Below are 12,168 nucleotides of genomic sequence, written 5' to 3' on the forward strand. Positions count from 1 at the left end.
AGTACAAAGAGTTTGGCATGATATATTTATTCTCTTGTTAATGCTTTGTAAGCCGGGTGACGCTGCACTGAAAACTTCAATATAATGTACGATAGTTCATAATGCAAGCCGGGGTAAAAATCGCTGGGATGTCTTTATGTTTAAAGGAGCATTCAGAAAATCACAACCTTCAATACCGTTTCATGTGTTTGAATCAGCAATTGGCATAGCATTGGGACATGGTTCATGACGATGGGGGCTTCGTTAATTAAATGACATTAATTTTATACAATTCATCTTATAGAAGAAATATTTTTCATAAAACTCATTTCAGTACAATGTATTAATTTTAAAATAGTTCATCCTCACTGTTCAAGTGACAACACTATAATTGTGCTTTTTACAAAAAGAATTGTTTAAAATTCTAAGGAACTCATTTTTGAAATATTTGAATGCTCCTTCAAAAAGTACTGGAAATCCACACTTATACATTCTGCACAGGAAAACTAAGTTTAACAGATATAAAGTTGTTAGTAGATTCCGTGTATGAATATAACGTTTAAATTCAAAGACTAAAAAGTGCTTTAAACTGCTTCACTGATCTTTCCATTTTACATCTTTTAAACTTACGAGCAACAACTCACAACTTTTTAGTTAATACTTTCAGAATGACGTTTAACTGCATTAGATATATCTGGATATTTTTGTTAACTGCAAGAAGACTTAAATTTAAATAAGAAAGACATATACATCTTCGTTTTTAAAAATAATGAAATAAATATATATTCAAACAAATACAAAACAACAATAAACAAAGTTACAAATATCTAACAAAATTGATTGAATAAAATTTTACAAATGTCAAAACGACTGCACGTTGTATCTCATGATATTTAACATAATGTGTACAATAAAAATCATTCACTATGAAAGAGGGCTGTCTCAAAACCAGAAATTCAGGTGTGTTAAATATAGAGCTTTTCTTAACAATGTTTATGGATGTTACAGAAATCTCTAAACAATGTTTAGGGATGTTACAGAAATAATCTCTAAATAATGTTCAGGGATGTTACAGAAATAATCTCTAAACAATGTTCAGGGATGTTACAGAAATAAACAGTTTGTGAGTGTTAAAAATGACATCTAAATATTCACTGTCTCCAGGTTATCATCTAAACTATATTTGAGGGGCGTCTAAAAATTAATAGATCTATCATACTGTTTGCAAGACAGATTTATCTGTATTTTTAAGTCCAAGAAACAAGTTGTACTAATGATCTACTTGTGTATTCTATACACTAGTGTAATTATATCAAAATAACTTGGTTGAAACAAATACATTCTTATAGCAGTATTTCTTAACTTTGGTTTTAAGATATATGTTTATACTTCAAAAATTACACAAGAAAAAGTCTTTAAATAACAAAAACACAACTAAAAACTTAATGTCAAAATACCTGAAATATAAAAAAAACACTACCATTTGCCTCACAGACACAAACTATCCATTATCTTTGCGACAGCCCTCTGATACTCAAAATGTTCTTTAATAATTACTAGTATTAACTTAAGTTCTCTAAATAAGCAGGACTGTTAGTAAAGCAAGCATTATTAAAGTTTGAAATTAATGAGTACATAGTACATAATTGTCAGCGCCAAAACAACTTAAGGTTTCCAAGATAAAAAAAAAATGACAGGACTATCACCGTTTAAAAAGTTTAGCCAGTTTGAATTACCGTTGGAAACATTTATTTTACAAAACCAGCTCATTCACAGCACATTATGGGTTAATGGCATCACATTACTTTACAAAACAAATTCACTCCCATAATATATTTGATTTGTGATTACCAATGCATTCACAGAACATTACTGATTTGAGACATCAAATTTCATTTGCAAAGTCATTCAAATAACAGGGCATAATTCAACATTGTGACATCACATCTTTTAACATTTTTTTTTAATTCAAAGCACATAATTTGGGACATCACATTTCTCTCACAAAACCAATTCATTTACATGATATAATTGATTTGTGAATCATGTATACAGCTGATACAGCTCATAACACATTTCATACTTATTTCACATCATGATCTGAAAATGCTTTGGTATAAACAATGTTAAGATGTCAATAAATGATAGCTACATTTCATACTGTAATATCAGCCGATAACCAGGTATAGCTCACCATGTCCTGGTACCTTTGGCCATTTGCAATTTGTACATTTTGTGTGGAGTATATTGGACGTAAGGGATTTAGTTTCCAGATTTTTCTGAGGCAGAGCGGTACGCATCTCTCTATGAATGAAGGCAGAATGGTGCCCATGCTGGTCTCCACGAAGGCAGAATGGTGCCCATGCTGGTCTCCATGAAGGCAGATGGGTGCCCATGCTGGTCTCCATGAAGGCAGAATGGTGCCCATGCTGGTCTCCATGAAGGCAGAAGGGTGCCCATGCTGGTCTCCATGAAGGCAGAAGGGTGCACATGCTGGTCTCCATGAAGGCAGAATGGTGCCCATGTTGGTCTCCATGAAGGCAGATGGGTGCCCATGCTGGTCTCCATGAAGGCAGAAGGGTGCCCATGCTGGTCTCCATGAAGGCAGAATGGTGCCCATGTTGGTCTTCATGAATGGCAGATGGGTGCCCATGCTGGTCTCCATGAAGGAAGAAGGGTGCCCATGCTGATCTTCATAAAAATACAAGGGTACCTATGCTGATCTCCGTGAAGATAGAAGGCAAGAAGCTCCTTATTAATTATATGAAAGCACATGCTGGTCTCCATGAATGCATAAGGGTGCCCATTCTGGTCACCATGAACGCAGAAGGATGCCTGTGCTGGTCTCCATGAAGCCAGAAGGGTGCTCATGCTGGTCTCCATGAAGACAGGAGGGGTGCCCATGCTGGTCTCTATGAAGGCAGAAGTGTGCACATGCTTGTCTCCATAAAGGCCAAAGGGTGCCCATACTGGTCTCCATGCTGGTTTCTATGATGCTATTAGGGTGCCCATGCTGGTCTCCATGAAGGCATTAGGATGCACGTGCTGATCCCCATGAAGGAAAAAGGGTGCCCATGCTGGTCTCCATGAAGGCAGAAGTGTGCCCACGCTGGTCTCCATGACGGGACAGGAGCGCCCATGCTGGTCTCCATGGGTGCCCATGCTAGTCTCCATTAGGGCAGAAGGGTGTCCATGCTGGTGTCCATGAGGACAGAAGGGTGCCCATACTGGTCTCCATGAAGGCAGCAGGGTTCACAAGCTGGTCTCCATTATGGCAGAAGGGTTCCCATGCTGGTCTCCACATTGGCAGAAGGATGCACATGGCTGGTCTTCATGGAGGCAGAAGGGGTTTCATGCTGGTCTCCATTTTGGCAGAAGGGTTCCCATGCTGGTCTCCATTATGGCAGAAGGGTTCCCATGCTGGTCTCCATGAAGGCAGAAGGGTGCCCATGCTGGTCTCCATGAGGGCAGAAGGGTGCACATGCTGGTCTCCATGAGGGCAGAAGGGAGAAGGGTGCCTATGCTGGTCTCCATGAGGGCAGAAAGCAAAAGGATGCCCAAGCTGGTCTCCATAATGGCAGAAGGCAGAGGGGTGCCCATGCTGGTCTCTATGAAAGCAGAAGGGTGCCCATGCTGGTCTTCATGAGTGCAGAAGGGTGCCCATGATGGTCTCCATGAGGGCAGAAGGGTGCCCATGCTGGTCTCCATGGGGGCAGAAGGGTGCCCATGCTGGTCCACATGAGGGCAGAAGGCAGAATACTCCTTTCTCCCGGAATCCTGAGTACCAAGCAATTCTTAATTTTCAGTTTATACCTCCAACATATCACCAACTCGAATCCCAAGTATTCATAAAATAATGGCCGTTACAGCCTGATAATGGTAACATCTAAGACTCAATCCTTCTTATCATTAAAAAGGTGTGCAATCTGAAATGAAAAAGCCAATAACTATGTTGCCTGAAGGCCTGCTTAAGTTAACATACACCTAATGCCCAACCAAACTTTAACAAACTCAATGATGTAACAATAATATCACAAGACCAACTGCACACAATGTTTACAACAGAAATAAATAGAATATACGGAGAGAGAAAAAATGTGTACATAATATAAACAATAAGTTTAATCAATAATTGCACTGAACAATATACAATGTCAAAACATTTACTAATGACACACATGAAGGTCATTTCTTAAACTTTTGTATTTTTATAAAACAAAATACTTTTGGCATTACATGCAAGTTACATTAATTCGATTTCAATAGTAAAAGTACACAGCCTCATGATTCCTTATGCTGATAGTGGATCTGTATTCATTTAAAGCTTGTGATGTCACCACTTAAATGGTTTTCAGACGAATGTTGACCTTGATTCTGTGGGACTTTTTTCAGTGCTCCTAGCTTCGGTATGAGTAACCTCCCCTGAAATGTTGCCAGAAATCTCTGATGCAATGGTTGTCATGGTTGCAGACTGGTTGCCGTTTTCTTCAGCAAAGGCATCACTGGATTCTATGTCAATAATGTCACAGTCTGATGTATTATTTCCTGATATGGGAGGTAACTCTGCCAATTCAATAAAATTTTCTGTTGTCTCTCTTATAGTCTCGTTGGAGCCACTAGGTGGCACCACAACCTCAGATCTATTTGTAGATATGACATCATCAGCATCAACAGCACTGTCAGCAGGTTCTGACATTTGAGCAGAGGTCTCAATAGTTACATTTGTGTCAATTTCCTTCTGCATATCCATAGTCATTTTTAGCAAATTCTCCGTCATTTCACTCAGAAGCATTTGATTGGCTGAGGCTTGGCCAGAGTCACTAGTCAAATTAATAAGTTTGGTTTCTTCAACAATCACAGGGCTAGCTTCACTTAGAGTGTCCTCATGTTTGTAGTAGTAGTTTTGATTTGGTAAGTCAGCGTATGAGCAACCGTCAATGCTGGAGTCAGTCTCTGGTGTTCGCGTTTGTGTCGGGTCATGGACGAGCTGTGGTCTGTACCCCCATACCTCGCTGGAACTGGACTCTGAGAAGTCTGACTCTGGACTCAAAAGGGTAAACACTTTCTCATCATCACCGGGTGTGTTTGCGGAAAAAAGACGTCCATTTCCTCGCTCAACAACTTTTGGCTTACTCTGTTTGGACAGATTACTAAAATCTTTCTCCGAAAAATGTTTCATTTTGTCACCATCATCTACATGGATGTTCGAAACGGACAGATCTTTAATAGCTCCAAAGCTACCGCCTGATTGCGGAACATCAATGTTAGATTTCTCAATCTTGTCCATATTCAGCATCTTCTGAAGTATTCGACCTTCAACTCTGAAGTCATCCATGAACTGATTTTCATCTTCAAAAGGTACTTTAGCAAGAGTCTCCTCAATTCCTCCACAAGCACCTAATGCTTCAAGGTCATCATCATCAATGGTCAAAACATCAGTCTCATTGGTCGAATCTGTCACATGACCAGTTGAGTCATCAGAATGAGGCTGCCTGGTGGTTGCTAAGGGTGACAATCCAGCATTGCCCTGAGCATTGACCTGGCAACTGGAACAGTCTGCATGGTACAGATCCTCAACGCTTTTATTTGGTACCCGGCTAACGACAGTAGACTGGTTCTCACCAAATCTGCTCACCTGGACTGGTTTGTCGTCATCTGTCAGGTTAGACTGGTCATCAGTATCTACCGACTTCTCTTCAGGTTCTAAATTAGTAAAACAAAACTGCTGTTAATTGTTTATTTTTAAAAAATAACTGCTTAATAAGTGTATCTAATTTGAATTTCTTTTACATTTCAAAAACATTTCATAAAATGAGTACAACAGATTTGATCTTGCAATTATAAATCTGCTTTGAGGGTGCAAAATTTAACTTGAAGGGTAAGCTATGTTTTTTTTAGTAAAACAATAACTTTAAAATAAAAACTATACCAGTTGACATAATTATATACCAGGCAGTAATGAAGAGAGTTCCAGAAGACGTCTTATTTCCATATCCAGGGTCTCGGCTGGTGTATAGACTGGTTCTTGCCTTCCAACTGCTCCCATCTCAGTGGACTGGTTATCTTCTTGTCTATAAATCACAAACTTCATAGTGCAACTTGACGGGAACATCTTAATCTACAGAAACATTGAAGAGCAGAATCATCTCATTCCAAAGTTGCATGTGAAAGCAAATTAGAGTTTAAAGCAAAGCTGCTTCATCAACTACAAAAGCATTGATCCAATATCCAATTTTACACTACTATCATTAGCTGCATAGATACAGATATTCATGCTGTATTGACAGCCACAAATATACGGATTTTTACGCTAACGTATGGATTTTTACGCACGGATTTTTACGCAAACGTATGAATTTTGAAGTAAACGTAATATAGGGACAATTATTACTATACCTGTTGCTTCTTCATTTGCTATAAAAGCTTTAACAAAGGTTAAACCTGCTTTCTTATCAAATAAATACCCTTTTTCATCAGAGAGGACACCCTGTTCCCTCATATACTGTAAACGGGACATCTCGAGCGCTCGTAGAATGTCCATACGCTCATCCAAGTGAACTTCCGACATATCTGCATTATAACAGGGGGGTAAGACTTAGAAATAGTACAGTTTAATACCCAATAAGATACACGATACATTTATCATAAAGCTCCAGTCCTTCCGTTACTATAACCAGATGTTTACTATAGCACGTAGGATGTCCATATGATCATCCAGATAAACTTCTGACAAGTTATGTTCCAAGATTGACTATAATTGAAAATTGATCAGTTGGGCCTGAAATCGACAATTGATTGTATTTGGCCATGATCAATTATTGATATAACTTGTGAGTTTGGAGATGTCCAGTTGTTATTGTTAACAATATGGCTGGAAGCAACAACAACACTAAATAACTTTTAACATACATATAACACAAGCTTTGTAAAGGACTACCAGTTATTGTACAAGAATAAAACAACAATTAAGGTTTTGTCATAAACCGATTGTACAATTGATAATCTGTTACTTGAGTGAAACCGATTATCAATAGTCAAACTTGAACCGATTCTCAACACTACTTCTGACATGGATGTAGTCACACAGGGTTGGATGGGTAATTCAGTAATATCACAGTGTTTTGTAAAGATCTATTAGACATCAATTATAGCAACCTGGAGCAGTATTCTTTATAATAGTTCTCCTTATGTTTAAATGAGCCACTTGCTTTCAAAAACAAGAGGCCCAAAAGGGCCTATGCTCTACTGGCATGGCTTTTGTGGTCATATCAATCCAGAGCATGTATGTATGGGTAAAAGGCAACAGACATATTGTTTATGTTTTGTGTTTGGGTTACCTGAAAACGTAGCACATTCAACATCTGAGCCCAGAAAGTATTGTAAGCAGATTAGTTGCATGAACTATTTTAATACATGTGCAAAGTAAAAGTCATCCGACAAAAAAAAAATGCTCCCAAAACTGTACTCATAGTAAAAATTTCTGTAGTTTTAAAAGTTAAAAAAAGTTGGTCAAAAGGTCAAAGTCAAGGGCATCCTAGGACAACATTGATCAATTTGAACAAACATTCACAATCAATTGTGCTGAGATGCACGAACACACAAAAAGATTTTCAAACCTTTCCAGATTTATGTTTACCAAACCTGTGAACCCTGGGTGAGGCCAGTAATGACACCAGGTGCATAACTTAAACATTCACAACCAATTTTGTTAATATGAATACGCAAACTACAGAACTTAAAGCTAAAAAATGCTTTTGGGCTTTTAACAACAACAAGGCAGAGTAATTCACAAAATCAACTGCAGAAGCAAAAATCAAATTGTCTCTCAAAATCCTAGACTTGCAAATTGTCTCCCTTAACTCTAGACTTGAATTTACATGTACATGTAAACTTGGCTAAAAATAGAATTTGCTCATGCAGACCTGGCTAAAAATAGAAAGCATTTCTTTAAAACTTTCATGGCCCATAATCTAGGCATTCATAGGCGGATCTTGCTGGTTTTCGAAAGGAACCGAGCTCTAATGGATATCTAGATACTGTACAAGTTTCATCGAGATACAATCAAAACTGAAGACTGTATGGTGTTCACAAGCAATTGTTTACAGACGCACGAACGCACGGACGCATGGATGCACATACTACGTACACATTACCATCGCATAAGCTCTTCTGGCCTTTGGCCAGTAGAGCTAAAAATATTGCTCTCAGTAGTCACTCTGTGAAATAATGATCTTTTTTGATAATTTTGATCTTACATCAAAATTAAATCAATATAATTACTTGGTACAGCCTCCTCGTCTTTCCTCTGTTTATGGATGCGGGAACAACGCAGGCTACAGAACTTATGGTAATCTCCTGTTCGAGGATTCTTCGCTTGAGGACGGGAGCAACATTCTCGTACACACATCTCAGGCATAGGATCACTTATTGCGAGGGCTGAAAAATTCATCAAATATTGCTGGAATAATTGCAAAACTTATTTCTTATATGGGTTGATTAGATTACCCCAGCAGAAAAAGAACTTTGTTGAGTTGAATGTGACTAACAGCTTTGCTTTTTTCTGGCATGGTCTTCACTTAACCATTTTTTTTTAATTTCAAATGATTTTATACTAAGTTAAAACAGACAGGCCACTATAAAATTCTCTCAAAAAGTAGAAACCATACTGGCATATTTTTCTTATTTTTTAAAATGGGTATATGTACTCTTTAAATGCAAGCCAATTAAATAATTCAGTATTTGACCTTTGCTGGGTTTTGAAGGAGTTCCATCATCATCCTCGTCAGAGTCGTCACTGGGCCAGTCCAAGATTGCTGCTATATTTGTATGGCGACCCGATGCATCCACGATCCATGGATTTTCTGGGTCAAAGTCCTCAATGGATGCCAAGATAGCCTTTCTGAGGTCCTCCTGAGGATGAAAAATATTTTTTTATTGCCATTCATAAAACCAGTTAAAACAAGTGGCCGTCGTGTTGTTTTTTCAGTTGGAAAAAAGGGCATCACTCAACAGTTAAGAATCTAGAGTTAGGGGCCTTATTGTATATGTGCATATTGTCTTTGGCAATATGTACACCAACTTTCAATTGAATATCTCAAATATTTTTGAGAAATGGCAAAGGGTTTAAGTTTGTGCAGGCCAGTGATGTCGACAATGATGCCAACGATGCTGGCAATACTTTTTTCTTTGAAAAATAGACCAGCTGATAACCTTTTTTTATATGTCTTTTCTTTTTTTCTTGATTTGTGCTCAGGGTGGAAGGATGCTTAATTTCGAAAGTCTATTTTAAATATTTAAAATTATTATCTAGGGAGACAGATTATAATACTAGTCTTTGACCAAAGGGAGCCTACCCCAGCCCTGGAACTTGACACTTCCACAACCAAAGGGTGCCCCAGGAAAAACCCCAAATAAGTATGGCTATTCCATATCTAATATATTATTATTCAACTGGAAATCATGAATAATATATTTTGATAATAATGCAGATAGATAAATCTATATAGTTTGCTGTCTGCATGATTGCCCAATAGTGTACTGTCTGCAAATCATATATTAACTTATTATCAGCCTACTTTATATGTAAAATAGTTTGAATCAATGGTAGGGATATAGCTTGGCAACTATAAACAAATGGAAACTACATTGGACTTGCCAATAATGAACACAGGGCAACTACACTAAACTTGCCAATAATGTACACTGGACTTGCCAATAATGAACGCAGGGCAACTACACTGGACTTGCCAATAATAAACGCAGGGCAACTACACTAGACTTGCCAATAATGAACACAGGGGAACTGCACTAGACTTGCCAATAATAAACACAGGGCAACTACACTGGACTTGCCAATAATGAACACAGGGCAACTACACTGGACTTGCCAATAATGAACACAGGGCAACTACACTGGACTTGCCAATAATGAACACAGGGAAACTACACTGGACTTGCCAATAATGAACACAGGGCAACTACACTAGACTTGCCAATAATGAACACAGGGCAACTACACTGGACTTGCTTAATGAACGCAGTGCAACTACACTGGCCTTGCCAAAAGTACACACAGGGCAACCACACTAGACTTGCCAAGAATGAACACAGGGCAACTACACTGGACTTGCCAATAATGAACACAGGGAAAACTACAGGGAAGAATTACACTAGACTTGCCAAAAATACACAAAGCAACTACACCGACTTGCCAAAAATGAACTCATGGGAACTACACTTGATTTGTCAATAATGAACACAGAGCAACTTCACGAGACTTGCCAATAATGAACACAGGGCAACTACACGAGACTTGCCAATAATGAACACAGGGCAACTACACTAGACTTGCCAATAATGAACACAGGGAAACTACACTAATCTTGCCAATAATGAACACAAGGAAACTACACTAATCTTGCCAATAATGAACACAGGGAAACAACACTGGACTTGCCAATAATGAACACAGGGCAAATACACTGGACTTGCCAATAATAAACACAAGGCAACTACACTGGACTTGCCAAAAATGAAAACAGGGCAACCACACTAGACTTGCTAATAATGAACACAGGGCAACCACACTAGACTTGCCAATAATGAATGCAGGGCAACTACACTGGACTTGCCAAAAGTACACACAGGGTAACTACACTGGACTTGCCAATAATGAACACAGGGCAACTACACTGGACTTGCCAATAATGAACACAGGGCAACTACACTGGACTAGCCAATAATGAACACAGGGCAACTACACTGGACTTGCCAATAATGAACACAGGGTAACTACACTGGACTTGCCAATAATGAACACAGGGCAACTACACTGGACTTGCCAATAATGAACACAGGGCAACTACACTGGACTTGCCAATAATGAACACAGGGCAACCACACTAGACTTGCTAATAATGAACACAGGGCAACCACACTAGACTTGCCAATAATGAATGCAGGGCAACTACACTGGACTTGCCAAAAGTACACACAGGGTAACAACACTGGACTTGCCAATAATGAACACAGGGCAACTACACTGGACTTGCCAATAATGAACACAGGGCAACTACACTGGACTAGCCAATAATGAACACAGGGCAACTACACTGGACTTGCCAATAATGAACACAGGGCAACTACACCGGACTTGCCAATAATGAACACAGGGCAACTACACTGGACTTGCTAATAATGAACACAGGGCAACTACACTAGACTTGCCAATAATAAACACACAGGGCAACTACACTGGACTTGCCTAATGAACACAGGGCAACTACACTGGCCTTGCCACAAGTACACACAGGGCAACCACACTAGACTTACCAATAATGAACACAGGGCAACTACACTGGACTTGCCAATGATGAACACAGGGCAACTACACTGGACTTGCCAATAATGAACACAGGGCAACTACACTGGACTTGCCACCAGACTATCTACTCACATCTTCTGTGTCCATGCTATATTTCCGCCGCTTCTTTCTCAGACCTGGAGGGGTCTCAGGGGGTACTAGGCCCTTAGATATGGCTGTTAAGAACTCCTGTCTCTTCCTGCAAAATTGGAATTTTTCAATTTAAAGTAATTTCATTCTTTATAGGTTTTATGAACACTGTATCTCATTGAGGATAATAGCATAAGTTTTAACATGTGAAAAGGTAATGATTACTGCGGTGAAAAATGAATATAGAAATAAAATGAGCAAAAAAGGTTCTTGCTCAAAAAACAAGTATGATCAAGACTCTCAAAGGTTTTGTCACAATCAAGCTCAACAATATAAGTATAATCTGTGAACTAATCTTGCTAATGGCAAAGCTTGATTATCTTCAAAATGGTTAACAATTACAATAAAAACACATGTATGGAGTCACATTACCTATGACAGAGCTGGGCTTGCTCGATTATCTTTTTGCGTGGTGTACGCAGGTATAACCGGTTTACCATCTGTGACAGGATCTCTGTACACTCCTCAAGCTCAGTCTGTAAGTGAAATACAATGTTTATGGTCATCAACAGATCAAAAATCATGAATAGAAACACGAGTAATCAGGATGCAGACGTCTAATCACACATTGGTGATTGTCGGATAAGTTGAGTGGTAAACTAACTGTATTTGATTTCCCGGCTAGGTTTATTTAAGCTTAGTTTGTGGTCATCAAGCTGGACAAGTTGGTTTTCTTC

General features: G+C 38.8%; 1 protein-coding gene across 1 annotated transcript in view; it reads right to left on the minus strand.

Moving 5' to 3' along the window:
- Positions 1-17: 17 nt before the first annotated feature.
- The window catches only part of LOC128240694 (ankyrin repeat and IBR domain-containing protein 1-like), a 29,773-nt gene continuing 17,622 nt past the window's right edge, over positions 18-12,168 (minus strand). The window contains exons 15-21 of the mRNA XM_052957428.1: positions 11,864-11,967; positions 11,435-11,540; positions 8,724-8,889; positions 8,260-8,415; positions 6,444-6,549; positions 5,929-6,050; positions 18-5,682 (exon numbers count right to left, since the gene is read on the minus strand). Coding sequence (XP_052813388.1) covers positions 4,331-5,682; positions 5,929-6,050; positions 6,444-6,549; positions 8,260-8,415; positions 8,724-8,889; positions 11,435-11,540; positions 11,864-11,967 — 2,112 coding nt within the window. The 3' untranslated portion in view covers positions 18-4,330. The remainder of the gene's footprint in view (positions 5,683-5,928; positions 6,051-6,443; positions 6,550-8,259; positions 8,416-8,723; positions 8,890-11,434; positions 11,541-11,863; positions 11,968-12,168) is intronic.

Source organism: Mya arenaria, chromosome 7 (assembly GCF_026914265.1).
Source record: "Mya arenaria isolate MELC-2E11 chromosome 7, ASM2691426v1".
NCBI classification, from domain to species: domain Eukaryota; kingdom Metazoa; phylum Mollusca; class Bivalvia; order Myida; family Myidae; genus Mya; species Mya arenaria.